Here is a 20,271-nt window from a genome sequence, read left to right as displayed (position 1 = left end):
GCAACTTCTGGCTATTGAAGGTGTCTTCTTTTAACTCCAAAACTAGGAAGCAATTACTTCCGCGCAGCTGCCTCCTCCGTTCCCCCTTTGAAAACAAGGGGGAACAGAGGAGGCAGCCGAGGCCCCCACGGAGCCTTCCGCGCCGCAGGGGTCTCCATGGCAGCGGTCTGGGGCTGCTCCCAACGGCCTCAGACTGCTGCAGTGGAGACCACCGCACAGCTTGTAAGCTGCGCGGAAGGCTCCGTGGGGGCCGGGAAGTGGCGTGCGTCCCCTTCAACATTGGAGGGGGCATGCACCGCTTCCGCTCCACCCCTGAGGGACGCCCTCAGAGGCAGAGCAGGATGACCCGACCGGGAAGTGGTGCGCATCCCCTCTGAAGTCGAAGGGGGCGCATGTCGCTTCCGCCCCTGAGGGACACCCTCAGTGGCGGAGCAGGGTGACCCGGCTGGAAAGCGGCACGCATTCCCTCTGAAATTGGATGGGGCGCGTGCCGCTTCCGCTCCATCCCTGAGAGACGCCCTCAGAGGCAGAACAGGGGCACCCAGGAGCGCTCTTGGGAGGCAGCAGGACGCTGCCTCCAAGGCAGCGACTCGGCACCAACTGGACCACCCCCCCTCTTCCCTCCTCCTTTATAAGAGGAGATGAGATGGGCGCCCTAGAGCGTAAGTGCCTCTCTAGGGCGCCTGTCTCCTATCCTCTTATAAAGGAGGAGGGGAGGGGCAGCTCAGTCGGCGCCCAGACGCTGACAGAGAGGCAGCAAGCCTCCTCTCCGCAGTGCTCCTGGGCGCTCCTCCTGTTGGGGGTGGGGGCAGCGGTGGGGCAAGGCTCTGAGGCGCCCCTGGAGGGTTGGCGCCCGGGGCAATTGCCCCACTTGCCCCCCCAGGTACACCAGTGGTTATAGGAGTCATTTCATGTCTGAAAGCATGTTTGTGCATTGGCCATGAGACAGATGACCATACCAGCCACAATAAAAAATAGAACAGTTGTTCTAACCTTGGGACAGCTTTCTCCCTATTTAAAAAAATCCATAGTTCAGCCCTTTCCCCTAAGACTTCACCTTGATTCTGCTATCAGACCTCATGTTGTTTCTAGGAAACCAGTAGTGTGGTCCATGCCAGTATATATGAGGGCTTTGCCTTTTGTAGGGAGATATGTTCTTGCTAGATGGAGACCATGAAAGAACTTTTGAGAAACAGAGTAGCTGAACTGTATGGTTGCCAGCTGTATTTCTAGCCATTGTCCATATCTGCAGATGGTGCATGACTGGTTAAAAATGGATCCTGGTGAGATTTCAGAAACATAATTATTCTCTTTAGCTCAGTCCTGAAGAAGCTGTCTCAGCTCTAGATATCAGCAATATGACCAAGGGAAGCTTTGCTTAAAACAGGAGAGGAAAGTAGGTGAGGAGAGGAGAAGGCCATGCTTCCTCAGACCTGCCTGAAGCTAGACCAGGGAGTTTAACCAGCTTGTTTCAATGAAATTAGAGAACTAGCTCACCATGCACCATGCTGCAAACAGATTCGATGCTGGAACCTCATGAAAAGGTGTTAGCTTTTTAAATGTTAATAGCGGTTTCCATACCAGAGTTAGGAAGTTTTGACCCCTCCGCCTGCCCTACTCTGCCAAACAATAGTCTCCTATGAATGTCCTTAAACTGAGGAAATAAAGAGGGTGTGCTGGCTGCTATCACAAGTTGCCCGTGCTGAGAGTCACCTGTTCCTGCCTCTGTCACACACTCCACCCTCCCCCCCCCATTTCACCTTGTTCTTTTCTTCCTTCACTGACCTGCCTGAGTCGGTGGGCCTTCCTCTATCAGCCGCCATGTGTGGGGCTTCTCTGGCCTCTCCTCTCCTCTGGCCTCTGTTCCATAAGTGTGCAGCTTCACACCCTGGCAGAGTGCTTTCCACAATCACCCTAAGGCAGGAACCGCTCGTGGAATGCTAGTTCCAGCAGTTTTGAAGCCTGTGAGTCACCATGCCAAGTGCTTTGGAGGAATCTTAAGCAAGCAGATTTTGAAGCAGCCAGCAGAAACAGAGCAAAAGAACTTAACTCTTTTTTTTTTACACCCTTGAAACTGAAACTTAATTAATAGCTTTGGCCCAATCCTAGCCTTAAGACCTTAGGCCTGCTTATGTTTTTGTTACGTATACTACCTGTACATGTAAGGTGTTACTGTAACAAACAGCGTATTTGAAAACATATGGGTCATTCCATGTCAAATGATTTAGTTTTTGAAAAGTGCCCTGTGCGACCATCACGGATTTTAATGAAATTTTGTGTGTAGAGTCCCACATGTCTCAAAGGAACTTTGGTAAAGTTTTAGGTTCGCCGGTGGAATACTTGTGGAGATATAGCCATTTGTTTGACCCCATACTGCGACAATGCTCAGTACGATGTGAGATTTTGACAACTTTGAGTCATTGTATCTCCCCTGCTGTTTTTTTCAAAACAAATGAAACTTGGCTACTTTATACAACTTTTTGCGCTCTATTTAATGAAACTAATAACAATTTTTGTTGAGCTTGTCCAAAGTGGTTAAAATTACAGCAAAATTGGCCAAAAAAATCAGTGCTCCAAAAAAATCCAAAGTTTAATGTACAACACAGTTTCTGGAAATTGATATTGTCAGCCAGACAATGTAACTGAAGGAGCAAGGAGCATACAAATAAGGTGTTGCTCTGGAACCCAACAAACGTCTTGCCTTTCTGACCAATAGAACGAAGGAGCAGGACCTTGACGATGCATAAATTTTATCATTGCATCATTTTGTTCAGCTGAGACTTCAACAACATTGCCAATTCACCATTTGTCATCATAAATACAGGCAACACAACAACCAGGAAACAGTTCAGATAATCTCAAACACAGAATAAAATTTTCAGAAATTTTGACAACATTTATTGTGTCATTTGAAACTTTGCTGACAGAAACCAAGTTTGAGTCGACTGGTACAAATTGGTAATGCTCTCTGGTACCAGCTGCTGCTTTTTTGCCATCTTTCTTCTTGTAACTTTTTAAAAGTTTGTACCAATTTGTACCTCCATTCTGTGTTTGAAATTATCTGAACTGTTTCCCGTTTGCTATGTTGCCTGTATATATCAATTTCCAGAAACTATGTTGAAGAAAGTGGCTCATAAATGCAACAGAATGTAAAAGATTGTTAGTGGTTAAAACTGAACTGCAGACTTCAGCTTGGGAACCATATAAGATACCCAGTTTAGGCTTGGAACCTAGGATAAGCAGCCTAATCATTGGCTTGGGAATGATTACCCACACAGGGCTTTGGAACTTTGACAAAGAAACCAAATTACAGGCTTGGGAACCTGGATGAAGAAACCCACACGTGGCTGGTAATGCACGGCTATCGGGCGTGACCACTATGGGGTTGCCAGTTCAAGTTCTTGAACAGGTAGTGACGATGTCACTGTGGAATAGTTATAATGATGTGGATAAAAAATTGTTTAAAAAAATCAGCACGACCTGAAAAATGACAGAATTGCATGTTGAAATATCGGCTGTTGCTATGGCAGTGTCTCCCAAATTTGTCCCTATTTTTCAGTCACTGTTTGCCTGCGTTAGAAAATCAAACCCATTTTTCTGGGGGGGTTGAAACATGCTCTTTCTAATGAGATTAGTTTAAAAGCATTTCTAGAAGGTACTTTTTTTGTAAAAGCAGGTTGAACATACCCTATTTTTGACCTTTTTACAAAAATCATCAATTTTACACTTAATTTGTAAACTAATGGAAAGAGCTAGGAGGCTGAAATTACATATTTGAAAACAAGGTTATTTTGGGATATTATGCACTAAATTTCACAATTATTACTTAATTATTGCTGGAGCTATTCAACATTAAACTTTGGATTTTTTTGGAGCACTGATTTTTTTGGCCAATTTTGCTGCAATTTTAACCACTTTGGACACGCTCAACAAAAATTGTTATTAGTTTCATTAAATAGAGCGCAAAAAGTTGTATAAAGTAGCCAAGTTTCATTTGTTTTGAAAAAAACAGCAGGGGAGATACTATGACTCAAAGTTGTCAAAATCTCACGATCGTACTGAACATCGTCGCAGTATGGGGTCAAACAAATGGCTATATCTCCACAAGTATTCCACCGGCAAACCTAAAACTTTACCAAAGTTCCTTTGAGACATGTGGGACTCTACACACAAAATTTCATTAAAATCCGTGATGGTCACGCAGGGAGCCCTAGACCACTTGACATGGAATGATCCATACCTTGTTAAAGACCAGGATTGGCTGTAGTACCCTGCTGAATGTAGTTTGCCCTTGGTGGAAAACTAAGTTTTCTTGCTGTGCAATGTATGAACTGGCCCTGCTACACCAAGTTCAACATTCCCAAATTCTGTTCCTAAGAACATAAGAAAAAGCCTGTTGGATAAAGTCAAAGGCCCATCTAGTCCAGCATCCTATTTGCACCAGTGGCCCACTAGTTCCCTCTGGGAACCTCACAAGCAGGACATAAGGCCTACCCCCTCTCCTACCCCCTCGAATTACTCCCCTGCAACCGGTATACAGTGGCAAACTGCATCTGATCCTGGAGGTAGCATATAACCACAAGGACTAAACTTCGATGTCCTGTGTAACCTCGTGGTCTTCACCAGATCACTGGTGGTGAGTTCACTGGAAGCTAAACCTAATTCCATTTTTGAACCTGAGTCTTTAGCATTCCACATTTTAAATCTTAACTTGACAGAATGTTGGAAACATCTTGTCTCTTTTTAGCTTCTGAGATTTCCACATTTCATATTTTGAGATTGAACATTACTCCATGTGCATATTAACATGCAGATTACCTGCAGCCTTGCTATGGATAACAATCCTGATTGGCAAGGACACATGAAAAAAGCTCCAGGAATAGAAAGCCTATAGAGCCTATAGAGGTCCTTCAGTTTTCAGATGGCAGAACTATTTGCTTTGTCTAACCAAGTCCTGATTTTTGTCTGTGCAGCTGAATCACAGGGATTTGCCTCCCAAATCCATTCCTGTGCGGAAGATGGAGAAGGGCATGCTGCAGGAACACCTCCTGACTGATCTGAAGGTGCCTCAGAGCTATGAGGTTCGCCTGACTCCCATAACCCGCTTTGGGACTGGAGATGCGGCTACTCGTATCATCCACTATAGAGAACGTGAGTGTCTCCTTCTCTGCATTACCTGAGAAAGTGATTGGGGCCCTTTCTTGTTTACACTGAATACACAACTCCACATGTCAGAAGATGGTAGAGAACCTCTACTTCTGTTCCACATACGCATCAAACCCTTTTCCGTTCACACAAGAGTTTCCACTTTCTTGACATGAATCAAGTCTTGAAATGAAACCTCCCATATTTCTCTGTATGTTTTGGTACTCCTCACAAAATTGGTGGGATTGCATCAGATTCCTGGCCTCAGATTCTCTAAGGATCCATAAACACTTTTCACCGTAGGAAGCCAAATTAAAATTAAATTCAGTTGTCTCCTCAAATTCCATTTCATCTGGGATTTACAGCCCAGTCTTAGTTGCACTTAGCCCAGTTCTGTTGTGCTTAACACAGTTCTGCCACTGTTGGCTACCTCTGGCAGCAAAGGTAAGGTGGGGTGGGGAGGGGGAGGAATAGAAGAATTTCAGGGTGGAGAGGGGGCAGGTGGGAGGTGGAATGGGGTGGATTCCGGCAGCACCAGTGTGTGCCGGATCCTAACCCCAATCCCTCTCCCTTACTCTTCTCAGACTTGCACCAGCGAAATAGCTGGCATAGATCCATTGGGGCAGTGGAGGCTTGCTCTGGGATAAGAGAATAAAAGTTCCCTTACCTTGAGGTTGCATCTAGACTGCTCCCCTCCTCGCAAGATATAGTGTGCACTCCATTGACACAGCTGCATCAGGATTTAGTTAGGATTATAACATGATAGCAAGCTGCCAGTTTTCCCTTTCCAGTCTCTGGCCTCCATTCACTCAGTTCCTATTAGATTCCATGAATAAATGAGCTGATTATTTTAAACTCACCTCTCTCTTTCCTGAAGGAACTTCTGATCAGAGTATTGATTCTTTTTATTGCTGTTTAATAACCTGAATTGCAAGTCTGTGGGCAACATTCCAAATTCAAATCCAGGGGTGGCAGGGTTCCAAAAGACATAAGGTGAAATTGGGTGTCCTGGGGAAAGGTCTGACATCCTTTCACATAGTGTCTTTACGAGCATTCATTTAAACTGAATGATATTCTAAAAACTCTTTTTTTCTGTTTCCTTTCCCAGCAATCAGCTACCCCAACCCATTAGGTAAGTAGCTAAGGCTCCATTCCTCACTTATGTACGTTTTTGTATAACTAATTCACAGCCTAATACTGAGTTGCCCTGCATGCAGGGCTGCAGCAGCGCCAAAAATGGCTGCCGCTGCAATGGGGCTACTCAGTTCTAGGACGACCCAAAGGTCGGCATAGAATTTAGAGCCTCCATATTGGGCGGACAGCCCAACACAAAGGCTGAGGATCCAGTGGAGCAAAGTTCAACTGGTCCCGCCTCCCTCCTGCCCCACTCCCTCCCCAGCACGCCTTCTCCCCACCCTCTCCACCCACGCTTCGCCTCCATCTGCCCCAGAACACCTCCCCACCTCCCACCATGCCCCAACCTACCTTTCCGCTGCCCAGCGGTCCACACGACTGCTGAATGGCAGAGCTCCAGTGCTCCACCGGCACTAGCCAAGTGCCAACCAGCACTGGGCTAACACTGCTGCTGCACCAGCACAGGGGCCCGCAAATGTACCTTATGGCACGTTTGCAATAGTGAGCGCTGGTAGCAAGCCGGCACGCACTGGTTAGGTTTGGGCCGTCAATCTGCCCCTTAGGTGTAAGATATTTAATAATCCAAAAGGTATCTGTAAAAAAAAAACAAAAAAAACTTTACCACACACTAAACATTCCTGAAATGCATAGCTAAAATAAACATTAAAATACTCAGCTAAAATAATTCATCCCTAACTACTAAATGGCTTCTATCTTTTCTTTTTTAATGCTTTACATTTTCTATAAAAGATGTATGTGTTTGGCAGTTTTGTGAAAGAAAAAAACTTCCTAGATGGCCAGCAGTGTCTGAAGCATGGTTAATAACGGGATCAGCTGACTCTGGAGGTCATAGGGAAGAGGATGGTATCTTTGTGACATGGAGTGTCTCAACTATTTAAGGTTTATGTTCAGAGCAGTATTATGCCTTGAATTGTACGTCAAAATAATAGGAAATCAGTGGAGACCAAGCCATTCTGTGCTTCTGATGAACCATCTGATTCATGAGCTAACCCAGTACACCATGGAATTTCTGAAGAGTCTGTGAACATAAGAGAAGGATAGCATGTATCTAAATTTGAGCCAAAGTCCTGCTCCAGTGCACACAAGTGAGATATTAATTCTGTTCCTTGGTTATTTGGGCAGCAGAAAAGAAAAAAGAGGTAGATAGCAATATCAAATGGAAAACAATAAAGTACTAGTTTCCTATAAAGCAATCCCACTGAATGAATTTTAACAATTAGGTTTAAACATAGCCAAGATAATTTCATGGAAAGATATTTCAGAATTACTTTCAGTCATTTACAGCCCAATCCTAACTCCTTCCCCTTCCAGCTTAACTAACATTGTACCAGCAGTGGCAGCTTTACAGCTATAGCAAAGTAAGCTCTACCAGTGCGCACTGCAGGTCTGCCGACAGACGCCTGCCAGAGCAGGTAAACCCCAAAACTTTGAAAATCTTGCAAGTCAGGAATGATGAAGATATCTACCCAAACGTGTTTGTCTTATAGACTGCCTCCAGAAGGCTCCATTTTTAACTATGATGAACAACAGGTGTTGAAAGACTTATCCACCATTAAATCAAAGCCAAGTTCTTCATGGAACTCCTACAATTGGGCCCCAACATTGCTAAGTCATGCTGAGAAAGACCCCTGTCTCAAACTGGAAAGATACTGCCAGTACTGCCGTTGTACAAATCGATGGTAAGGCCACACCTGGAGTATTGTGTCCAGTTCTGGTCGCCGCATCTCAAAAAAAACATAGTGGAAATGGAAAAGGTGCAAAAGAGAGTGACTAAGATGATTACGGGGCTGGGGCACCTTCCTTATGAGGAAAGGCTACGGCTTTTGGGACTCTTCAGCGTAGAAAAGAGGCACCTGAGGGGGGAAATGATTGAGACATACAAAATTATGCACGGGAAGGACAGAGTGGATAGGGCGATGCTCTTTACACTCTCACATAACACCAGAACCAGGGGACATCCACCAAAATTGAGTGTTGGGAGAGTTAGAACAGACAAAAGAAAATATTTCTTTACTCAGCGTGTGGTTGGTCTGTGGAACTCCTTGCCACAGGATGTGGTGATGGGTCTGGCCTGGATGCCTTTAAAAGGGAATTGGACAAGTTTCTGGAGGAAAAATCCATTATGGGTTACAAGCCATGATGTGTATGTACAACCTCCTGATTTTAGAAATGGCCTATGTCAGAATGCCAGATGCACGGGAGGGCACCAGGATGCAGGTCTCTTGTTATGTGGTGTGCTCCCTGGGGCATTTGGAGGGCCGCTGTGAGATACAGGAAGCTGGACTAGATGGGCCTATGGCCTGATCCGGTGGGGCTGTTCTTATGTTAGTAATATTGAATTACACGGCTTAATGGTATGACCCAGAATAGACAGCTTCCCATGTTTCCGTGGTGTTAAGAACTGACTTTGTTCAGAATGTTCTTGTTGGTTTTTGTTGAACTGTAAGCTTTCATTAACTTCAAAATGCCAAATCCAAAGCATTTGCGGCGATGTTAGGGTTATTAAGGACCATTTCAGGAAGACATGATAAGCACAACCATAGAATCTTTCTCTGTAGAAAAGTTAACACCTCTTTATTAGGAGAAGTAAAAACTGGGGTTGGATAAGGAATGTGATATGCTCCACACTTGTCATTAGCATCTTCTGCTGTGGAGCTGGCCTCTCACTTGGTGCTGCCTTCTCACCCTCCTTATTTCCTGCTGATACTTGGATTTTAAAAGAAGTTTAACATACATTCTAATGATCCTCTCTCAGAAAACACCGCACTGTAGCTGCAACAAAAATAGTGTATGAATGTGGCCAACTGGGAGCACAGACTGGAGTCACAAGATGGTTGCTGGTAGTGGTGAACTTCTCTCTCTGCTTTTAAGTACCACATGCTGTGAGAATATTTCCATGTGCAAATTCTCTGTCAAGAATAGTTCTGGCCCACATAGAAAAACATACAGTGTCTTTAAAAAAAGCTTTTAATGTGAAATCTTTATTGTGCAAATACAAACAAGAAGAAAAAAACTCATCCTAAAATACCATGGCAGAGCAAAAGAAAGGAAAAAAAAAAAAAACACTGATTCTAAATTATAGAGATTCTGTTGTTGATAGATACAGCATTGGCCCAATTCTATTGTTGATAGCCCAGTTGCCTTGATGGCTTATAGCTAGGGACATTCACATTTACCATGGCAAAGGGACCTTTGAGAATTAGCATTATTATTCCCCTCTTTGTATTCATTTCCTTGAAACTGTTTAGAAGCCCCCTCTCTATCAAAACTGTCTTTTATTCTGAGAAACTTTTTGTACGTACATGTGTGTACTGTTCTTTTGGAAAGAGGCTCCGTTTTCTTAATTGACTTGGCAAAGGTCCTTCTCTTTGCACATTTCAACTTCTCTGGGCTTAGAAAGCAGACAGGATGTTTGCCAAAATGTGATGTCCCTCACAACTAGCTGTGTATTTGTAACATTTGAGTCCTGCAGCATTTGTCTCAGAGGTAGTTTACATTGGCATTGTTGCCAGATGTTTTTTCATCCAGATGTTGGACATGCCCAGACTTAAGCCACCTCAGCCACAGTTTTATATGGGGTTGTTTTTTTTAAATGTTGTGAGCTGTCCTTTTATGTGGGAGGTATAATTGTAGGAGTGGTTGTAGTAATAATGGAATTAATTAAAGCCTTCAAACCATTCTCTGGGATATGCCGAAGTCTCTCATATCGTTTCAGTTTCTCTTCTTTTCAGAATTGCAACTTCATTTGATGACTTTGTATGATGCAATTTCAATCACATATGTCATGTTTCAAATGTCTGCCACCACAATCAGGCAGTAGACAATAAGACTGGGAAAGACCCCTGTCTAAAGCCTGGAAAGTCACTGCCAGGCAGCACCCAAAATACTGAGCAATACAGTAGTTTGACTCAGTACAAGCAGCTCCATGTGTTCATATGTGTCCCCTGACAAAAATAGCTTTGGGAGGCCATGAGTTTCGAGCAGAGGAATGGGAGGGAGAAGAGGCTCCCAGTCCCTTTCTCTTCTGACTATTTTTTTTTCTTTCAAAATCACACACATACCCATGGGGGAAAGATATAGGCGCCTTTTGCTGCCAGAGATTAGGTCTGTGGCTGTGATGTCCAAGAAGTGTCAACCTAGCTACCACTTGGTTTAGAAACTAAACTATTATATTTTTAATAATTATAACCCAACTTTTATTTTAGGTGGGGTAAGCTTTCTAGGACCAAAAGGTGGGATATAAATGCCTAGAAAGAAAGAAATTAATCTCTTTGGTCATCCTGGCGTTATGAAGGATTTCCTTTCTGTTGTCTTGTATATGCTTAAAAAACAAAACGTAGCCAGGATTGATAGAGACCAACTTCATGGGCAAGCTGTGGAATTCAGTTCAAATGCCATCCTTTTGCATTCAGCAGCATGCCAAGTTTCTGTGATTATTGCCCTGACTGCCAGTGTTGAATTCCATAACTGACAGAATTTGGGGGTGGGGTGGGCAGCTGACTTAGAAGGGTAGCGGTCACGCAAAATTGCCCCAGTAAACTGCAGGCATTGAATGTCCAGTGTTTTAGAATGAAAGGCAAAGATTAGATGATTAATGCTTCTGGCAGTCTGATCCAGGGGCACATAATGTTGATTAATTTACAGACTCAGAGAATCACTTAATACAATTATTTCTCCATTCATTTTCTCTTCAGTTAATAAGATGTTAATGCTTCATGTTATTAGGGTGTACATGCATGCGCGTGGAATGGGTACAGAGCTAGTCACTGACTAGGGTCATGCAGCAACATCTGGCCCAAGAGATTGGGAGGTGAGGGAGAGAAAGTGCTTACTTTTCAAGTACCTTGAAATTTTACAAGAGGCCATAGCAAAACTAAACATAATTCTGGGAAAGTGTTAGATTCCATTCCTGGTTTGACTGATTCCCTAATCATCGGTGGTCATTTAAGTTCTCCAGGTGTTGTTTTTTTTTTTTCTTTTGTCTGAGTTGTTTTTTGTGTTTTTGTTTTTTGTCTTTTTTGTTTAAATCATGTTTATTGCTGGCTGTATTTATTTCTGCAGTTGTAGAAATAAATACATCAAAAGAATGTGGAAACAATGGGACTGGGAAGTATAAAGCAAGCAAATTCTGATGGTAAGAAGAAAGCCAGGAGACTTTCTTTGTTACAAGGTCAATTTTAATCATGTTGGGAGCTGTCCTATGGGATCCATTTTAAACCATAACAACTAGGGAGGGTTTCTGCTGAGTGAAGGCAGCAGTCCTAAACATACTCCAGAGAGCCAGCTCCATCCAATGAAATAGGATTTACTTCAGAGTAAACTGACTTACAGTGTTGTCCAGGGAGCAGGCATTGTGTAGATGTAATAGGAAATATATCATTGTGTTAAGTGTCGCGTGGAACCAGATTTATAATTGTACTTCAGCACAATGTGGAGCAGCAGTACTTCAGCAGCACTAAAGGGAGTTTGTGTAGAAAGAACTGAAAGAACCAGCTGTCTATTCAGTGTTGTGGCCACTGTTCCTGGTCCAGTATTGGAAGGTGGGCGTGGAGCACAATTTTTTTCTATGCATACTAGGGGGCTTAGTGTGTGGTGTAGGCTCATGCTACAATCTGGCAATGCCAAACATACTCCATTGATAATATAGTTTATTGTTTTAACAACGACACATGATTACGGTCCCAAACTCTACTTCATGGCCGTAGCTCCTTCCTTCCTTGTGTGGGTTAGTTTATGTGCCCTGAGGTGCAAGAATGAGGTTAAATTTAGGTGGCCTTCAAATCCATCTTACCCCATCATTGGTGTCGTGACCTGGAGTTGTGATACACTTGGAGCTGTCAAATCAGCGGAGCAAGCAGACCCTCATGTACTGGCCTCTTCTGCCATTCTCTGTGTGTCTTGAGCAACGATACTAGAGCAGGAGCTCAGCCATCTCATACAGATCCCTCCTTGGAAGGGCTGCTGAGCAGCTGTTGTCCCGCCTCTCAGATCTGGATCCAAGATTGAATAATGAACCATAGAGACTTTTATTTCGATTCCCCAAGTCTCAGAACTCTTGAAGGCATATCCTCCTCCAGTTCCAGATGCTGGGCAGTCCCCAGCACTCAGCATTACAAACGTCTGCAGCTAATTTGGATTAGGATGCTAATTAGAAATGAATGGACGGCTGTGTAGAGAGCACTTAGTCAGGGTTAATTAGCAGTTAAGTGGCCAGCCAAGCTCCCTTTGGCTGCATTCACTTACAGGAGCTCGCCAGCTGAGTCTCCATGGGGGCCCTTCATGCTCCAGCACTCCACAGAGCTCCATCAGGGCAACACTTCAGCCCTGGTCACTGAGCTGCTATAAACTCTCTATCTGGCACTGAGCATCTCTGGATAAGTACAGTTAGGACTCTGCTTAGTTCCGGGCTGGAAACTGGATACGTTCCTTACTTTACAGAGCCTACTGTGGAATCTATTCTCTGCCTTTCAGTTTTCAGAACTGAAGGTAAAGGAGGCAGAGAAGAAACTGAGGAGGTTTCAATTGCTCTGTGCATCAGTTTCTTCTATTTATTGCCTGATCTTGTCTGATCTTGGAAGCTAAGCAGGGTCAGGCCTGGTCAGTACTTGGATGAGAGACCGTTTGGGAATAGCAGGTGCTGTAGGCTTATACCTTAGTCTTTCGAGACTGAAGGTTGCCAACCATTTGGAGGGGGAATAATTGTAAGGAAGGAGAAAGAAAATATTAACTTGCAATAAACTGGTAAGGTTTCAAATGTTAAGATAATGCTACAGCATCTTAGGGAAGGGAAGGTGGGGGAGAGGGAAAACTGGATGAATGGGATGGCAGGAGGTATGTGAGCATCTTACAAAAATCAATTTGTCTACCCAGAGGGACCAAGAGCTTAGGACAGAAGATGGATGTTCCTGAGTAGAAGAGGAGGGAAACTTGGGAAACTGGAGATTCTTAGAGTCAATTCTCACACTCCCCCTCGTCCCCCACACACACTCACAAAGTGAGGCACTAACTATATTGCTTTCCTGTTTTTCTATCTTACTTGCAGAGGTGGTTCATAATTGAGATGCTTGTGCTTTAAGCCACAAGACTGCCCAGCATGCTTACAGGGACAAAGCACAAGTAAGGGGAGCAGCGCAGGTATAGCGGATGCCAGACTGAGGAATGTCTAGGGTTTGGGGGGAAGAGAAGGAGATGAGAGAGGGAGACACACAGAAGAGAAATGAGAAAAGAGTGAGGAAACAAGATATCTGCCTTAGTTGCCCAGTGGCATAGAGAATGCTGGTGGCAAAGGTGGATGGCAAGTGCCTGAAACTGCCATTCCAACATGCAGGACTGCAGATTGTAAGTTGAACTGAGAAAAATTTGGAACAGTGGCCAAACATAGAGGGTGTTTGGCCATTGACTAGCATGGGACCTTTTGTGGGATGATCTCATCCTGAACAAATCTTTTATCCCTAAATAGTTCTCATCAGACCATCCCCAGTTCTCAAGTGATTGGCAGTGTCATTTGTTTTAGGCCGAGTCCTCCAGGGTCTTGGGTGCACCCTTTTGCTTGCTTAACATAGGACTCTGATTGAATTGGCAGTGGGGTTGCTGAGGAAAAGCCAGTGGCCAAAGGCCCACCATAAATGGCTATATTTGTCTCAAGGCCAGGCTGGTCCAATGATTATGCCATTGTTTTGCAAGCTGAAATAGGACAGCAAGGCAAGTTGTAGTTGGGACGGAATTTTCCTATAGCCAAAGAAAATGAGGGTGGGAGGGAGGGATTTGAATTAAGACATAGGAATGGCTTACTTTTTAGTAGGGGTTTCAGGGGACTGATGGTCTCTTAGCATCACGCTTGGTCAATGGAACATGCATTCTGGTCTGGGCCACGTGTCCTCCTAGCATTCACCCTTTACTCCATATGCATGTCTTCACATATCTAGTAACAATTGTTTTCTTACCAAACAGGCTTAGAATCCCCCTTTCTTTTATGCACTTTCATCCTGTCCCCTTGAATTCCTTTTTACAGCTATAACCATTCCATTCATTTATTCCCTTATTTATAAACAGCAAGTTGCAGCCTTTGAAGATTCATACTTTAGAGAGCACAAAAGATTGGAGAACCAGAGACTGCTCATGTGGCATCTCATAGCCTAAAGTACTGAAAAACCAGAGCATGAATTGTTCTCTGGATCTCCATTGCTTTTGGCTATATGTGTTTAGGGTGCCAAAATTACTAAAGAGTCAGAGACTAGTAAACACATATACCCATTTGGTTTTCAGCACTTCTGTATTTTAGGTTTGCTACATGAAAGAGAATAGAATAGTCAGAAAAATGCAAAACATATGCATCTATTTGGGCTCCAGCTCCAGTCCTGAAAGCTGTGGGCCAAACTGCACACTGCTTTAACATGTGTAGTTTAGCCCTGCACTAAAAAAACAACAACAAAATACTTAAACAGTAGCTGCACAAATTATCAGGATTGAGGAGGGGATATTTAACCTTTAACACTCATGCTACAGACTGAATGAAAATCCTATGCTTCCCCTGGTGCTATTGGTAGCTTTCCTTTCTTACACATCAATTTGGAGGGGGGGTGATTTTCATTGGGATTGCATTACAAGGAGAAATGGTTAAAAATATCCCCTCCACATGCTCCACATTTCCAGTCCTGATCATCCCTCCCCCCAGTTGCAACTTAAGTTTTACAAAAATAAAAACACAGAGCTCTGGTTTTAACACAACATTGAGCTTGTCCCTGTGAATATATAAGATCATGTACCTATTGGTCCATGACAGGCAGCAATTTTTTTTAATGTATTACAATAGGCATTTGGGGGAAACTGTTAAAAAGCATTATTTTTTAAAATCTACATATCATCTGCTTTAATGGGATGTTTCACAAACAGCCCAGTCCTAATGGGCTCTATCACTGGAGGAATTAACCTTTTGCCAGCAATAGACCTGTATCAGCAATTTTGCTAGCACAGGTATGAGTAGACCCCTACATGCAATGAAGTCTCTAAGGGAAATGAATGTTCCCTTACCCAGAGGAGACCTCCCAGACTGCACTCCTCCACAGGATACAGCATGAACCATTTTGGCACACCAGCATCAGTGGAAGGGAAGCATAAGATTGGGCTGTTAGTCCTCCTGAATTAATGTGTCATCTCAGTGCAGAAATATAAATATTACATGGGAGTTATGCTTGTTCTTGAAAAAGCTTCTGACTAGCTGCCCTTCCTGCTTACAGATAACACTTGCCACTTTGAGGACGAGAAGATCTGTGGTTATACACAGGACACGACAGACAACTTTGACTGGCTTCGTCAGAGTGGTCTAACCCACGATCCCAAGCGCTCAGCCAATACAGGTCCCACCACAGACCTCAGTGGGACACCAGAAGGTATGTAGGCTTCCAGGTTCCTTTATCTCAACACTGCAATGTTATCCTTCCTGCGCTCTCCTAATCCTGAGCTGTACCCAGTTAGAATCTTGGCAAGTGTTGATTCAGGGAGTCTGGGTATGTATGGTGCCCCCAGCTCGCTTAGATATTCAGCACCCCATGCTGTCCTAGGAAAGGGCTCAAGTAATCAACCTCACTCCCACGCTCATCTGCTCCCTTTTCATTTACTTCATTCCATCCCCTCCAGATTCTCATCTTCCACATGGTTAACTTCTGCCTCTCATTTATATGCTGGAAGTCAGGATGCCAGAGCGTTTGTTAAGCTCTTCTTTGAACCAGCCTGGTGCCCTCCTATGAAAAGAGATCTCCACATGTCAAGCACTACTCTGAGGGTTTGCAGAAAGTAGTAAGCCGTTGCACCTACATTTTGCTGAGTCCTCTAGAAGACCAATTTAGCTCTCTGTATCATACTCAACCTAGGGATAAAATAGATTGACTTTCTTCACTCTCTCACTCTTTCTCACGCACACATCTGCTCTGCATTGGGCATGGGGAGCAGGCGGTTAATTTGCATGTTTCTTATTCGTATTAAATATCCAATTAAAACTCCCACAGCTTTGTTTAGAGGAATCAGGAGAGCATTAGTCCTTGTTACTGGCTAATTGCCTGCTGCCAAATGCCCTTGTTCCATTGATGCTCACTTTGAAATCACAGAGGACTGAAGCAAGTGAGCGAAGAGAACGTGCTCAATACTCAGAAAGGGTTGACCTGGCTTCTGAAGCAGGAGTCCACTGGCATCTCTAGTCTTCTGTGCCAGGATCTGCTGGGATGCAATCCATGCAAGTTCTGAGAAAAGATTATAGTGTTGAATGCCATGTTAATCTTGGGAGATAGTCAGTCCTCTCCTTTAACTTACCAAAGGATCCCAAAGTCCTTCCCCCATTGTGTACACATGGGGTTCATTGTTGTCCATTCTGATAGAAACTATTCCTAAAGACCTCCCCACACACACACACACACACACACACACACACACACACGTCAAACTATTCATTGTTCACTCTCGGTTGCCTACATATGATGATGACATAAGACAACCTGAATTTTGGGAGTGGAGTGCCATCAGCACTCACAATCAGCAGAGTAAGCCAAAGGGACAATGGCAAAACAAAAATGGGGGAGGTTCAGCAGGCCAATTTAGCAGCTTGGGAGACCTGAATTGACCTGCTAACCTCCTGCCATCAATACGCAATGGATACTCATCAGATCTGTTGGTCCTCATTGATTCCTTCGATACACTCTCAGGTCTTTAGTACTCAACTGCATTTTCCTTCAGTTGCACATCTTAGAGAAAGAGTTGTGGTGGGCAAGGTGTCTTTTAAGGAAGCTTTTCTGCTATTACTGATCTTCTCATTGGGAACTCTTGCCTTCAAAGTACACCAAGATTTTCCAGAACTCAATTGGAGAAACACTGATGTTGGGGGGGGGGGAGCAAAACAGAGACCTAGAGTTGTTGTTTGTGGACCAAATCTGCAGTTTTCAAAGGAAAGGATACAGCTAAAGTCACAAGGCTCCATTTTGCTGCCCATTAGTTCCCTGGTTCAAGGCACACACACATCCCTTCCTAAATACTAGTTATAACCTTACATTTGTTCACCTCATTGACATGAAGAGAGATGTGACAACATATTACTTTCCCCTACCTTTGTTTGTTCTTCAGGCTACTACATGTTCATTGAAGCCTCTGCACCCCGAGTGAAGGATGACAAAGCCAGGTTAATTAGCCCCATGTACAACATGACAGCCAGATTCTGTGTCTCTTTCTACTACCACATGTATGGGAGGCACATTGGTGAGTGAACTTGAAGGAGCCTAGCTGAGATGGGGCAAGAGCACCTGGGGTTCTGAACTGTTGCTTAACTGATTTTGACAGGGGATGGTCTTCACTACCTCTGTCTGTGCCAGATGGTTCTCAGTGTGTGGCTCTTACTTCATGGCACTGAAACTTTGGTTTGACAAATAACATTTTTCTAATTGAAAAGGAAAACTGTAGCCAAGTTCTGAGTTGAAACTCCTCCTAGAATATATCTATGCAGTAACTTTTCCCCACATTCCTTCTTGGTTTGCTGTTGTAATGCACAGTTGAAATAGTGGAAGATGATCTAGGATAAGGTAGACATATGGGGCATGACAGCACTGAAAATGGGCAAGGCTGGCATCAGGGGTCTGCATTGTTGAGTAGCTGCTGATGGCCCAGGATTCTCAGATGGGCCCACTGTTGAGGCCAATGTCCATAGCCTTTGGGTGGTGATAGCACTCCTTCAGAACCCACATAGTAGAATGAGGCCTATTGAGGGCATGTTGCTGTGGGTGTTTGTGCAGACCACCTCTAGCTTCTAATCTAAGCAGTTAGACAAACTTCCTCACATTTTCAGATATATTTTTTCTATAACATGTGAGGTATAAACTTGGATTTGATTTAGTATTTCAAAGCAAGGCCTCATCTTTGCAAGATTACATGCCAGTTTCTGTGTTAGAGGTATATTTGTGGCCATAACAGTTGCTAGATCTATTTTTCTTTTATCTCCAGCCCTTCTGCTCCCAGTTGCTGTATAGACTCATCATTTCTCACCTTGGTCTCTCCATAGTCTAGGAGAGAACAGGGAATCCCTTTCCATGCCTATCTCTTTTATCAAAATATTTCAATATGAGTCAGAAGGGAATTATTCCATGTGGGGTCTGGTTTGGACAGGACTCTTAAAGGACTGTTTTAAGCAGGGGAACAGAGACATTAATGTGGATGCTTTAGCTGCTGTGTTAGTTTAAAGAGGGTAAACAGAACCCAGGAAGATAGCAGAAAAAATGTGCTAAAGGAAAATTCATTTTATGGGACTAAGTCATTTTGAAGGGCATCTCTCTCTCTCTCTCTCTCTCTCTCTCTCTCTCTCTCTCTCTCTCTCTCTCTCTCTCTCGCTTCATCTTCTGTCTCTGACTGTTGAGATGAAGCTGTTGCACTCCGTGAATGCCACAGAAGTGCCTAATGAGTTTCCACATTCAGTCAAGGAGCAATTGCTAATTTGTCACCTCTTGATTATAATTTCATTAATTTGAATAATAAATGCACTCTTTCTAAAGCCCACTAAGTTATTAATCACCTGCTGGACTGGAGCCTGACTGAAAAATCAGGACCCAGTCAGGAGTGTGCCTGCCTGTTGGTAAACAGGGGTGGTAAACAGAGTTAATTAACTTTTTTTGTACCTGAGCATGCAAGTTTTCATCACACCAGAAGCTGGGTCTTTGCATCTTCTGGGTGGAAGAGAAGGATGAGCCAAGGGAGCTCTCTGCCTTCTCCAAGCCACTTTAAATAAATCTTGATTTCAACACAGGGCACTTAGCAGGGTACAAAGTTCTCTCCATAGGCCAACAGAATGATTGTTCTAAACTGAGACTTTGATTTGCCCTACAGTCAGTGTTTTGGCAACTGACATGGATGTCAACTACCCTGTTGGTGGGTAGTTCCTTCTGTTCAGATCAGGGATATTCAGAGGACCTGGTGTTGTCTTCATTTCGTACAATATTATGAGTCTTCTAGCTTTCTCTAGTACAGGCCTGAACCAGGGCTGTTTACAGTATTTAACTGCCCTAGGGCACAATCCTAACCAGGTCTACTCAGAAGTAAGTCCTATTTTGTTGTGGTTAGGATTGCAGGAAAGTGTGGTTAGGATTGCAGCCCTAGTCTTCTTCATTCTTTGACTAACCCTTAAAAATTTAATAATTTAATTAACGTGTCCCCTGCACAGAAAGGATTTTTATTTGTGGACTTTGAAGCACTGAAAAAGACTAGTTTGAAATGGGAATGTAAAAGAGAGTTCTCTCTGCAGGATCTGCAGAGTGTCTCGTATAAGGGAATATTATAGGAGAGTAGATTTAACCATCACCACCACTTATGGTGGTGTGTGGTTCACACTCTTTTCAGGCATATCAAATGCTGAAGTGATGCATGGGACAGTATGAATTTGACAGCATTTTGAACTTTAGCGACAAAGAAATCAGATGAAACATTCTGTGAATGTTCAGACACACCCACAATCTACCTGTTCTCATGGGCATTCCTCATCTGTAAACATTCTTTAGATATTGCTTTATTTCTCCATTTAAACTTCAGGCACATTTCTCTGCTCCCATCCAGCAATAGTGAGGGCTGCTAAATTTGTGCAAGGTGACTGCATTGTTATGTTTTAATGACATGCTGAGATTTCCTAGGGTGTGTACAAAGGGCAGAGTGAAGACATTTTGAATTATTTAAAAACCAGATTGGATATGCAGTCAGAGAGGGCAGAAAAAAAAGAGATTCTCTCTGCCTGTTAACATTCCCTTCCCAAGAACCACAAATACATCTATCCAGAGATCAAACTTCTTTTTTCTCTTTTTTAAGTTTTTGTATAGTAGTACTCATCACTTCTGTTTCTAATTGTTCTTGCTTCCATTTGGTGTGCAAGGGCATTTCTAGGCAAAATCCAAGTTGTTCTCAGTAAGCCAAGATGCCCCCTGAACTGAGTGAGACTGCATAAACATGCCATAG

General features: G+C 43.6%; 1 protein-coding gene across 1 annotated transcript in view; it reads left to right on the top strand.

Moving 5' to 3' along the window:
- MDGA1 (MAM domain containing glycosylphosphatidylinositol anchor 1) overlaps positions 1–20,271 on the top strand; it is a 284,044-nt gene that overhangs the window by 217,155 nt on the left and 46,618 nt on the right. The window contains exons 11-14 of the mRNA XM_066611613.1: positions 4,974–5,151; positions 6,254–6,277; positions 15,537–15,689; positions 17,410–17,541. Coding sequence (XP_066467710.1) covers positions 4,974–5,151; positions 6,254–6,277; positions 15,537–15,689; positions 17,410–17,541 — 487 coding nt within the window. The remainder of the gene's footprint in view (positions 1–4,973; positions 5,152–6,253; positions 6,278–15,536; positions 15,690–17,409; positions 17,542–20,271) is intronic.

The sequence above is a fragment of the Tiliqua scincoides genome, chromosome 1 (genome assembly GCF_035046505.1).
Source record: "Tiliqua scincoides isolate rTilSci1 chromosome 1, rTilSci1.hap2, whole genome shotgun sequence".
NCBI lineage: Eukaryota > Metazoa > Chordata > Lepidosauria > Squamata > Scincidae > Tiliqua > Tiliqua scincoides.
This window is presented reverse-complemented; position numbering and strand designations above follow the sequence as displayed.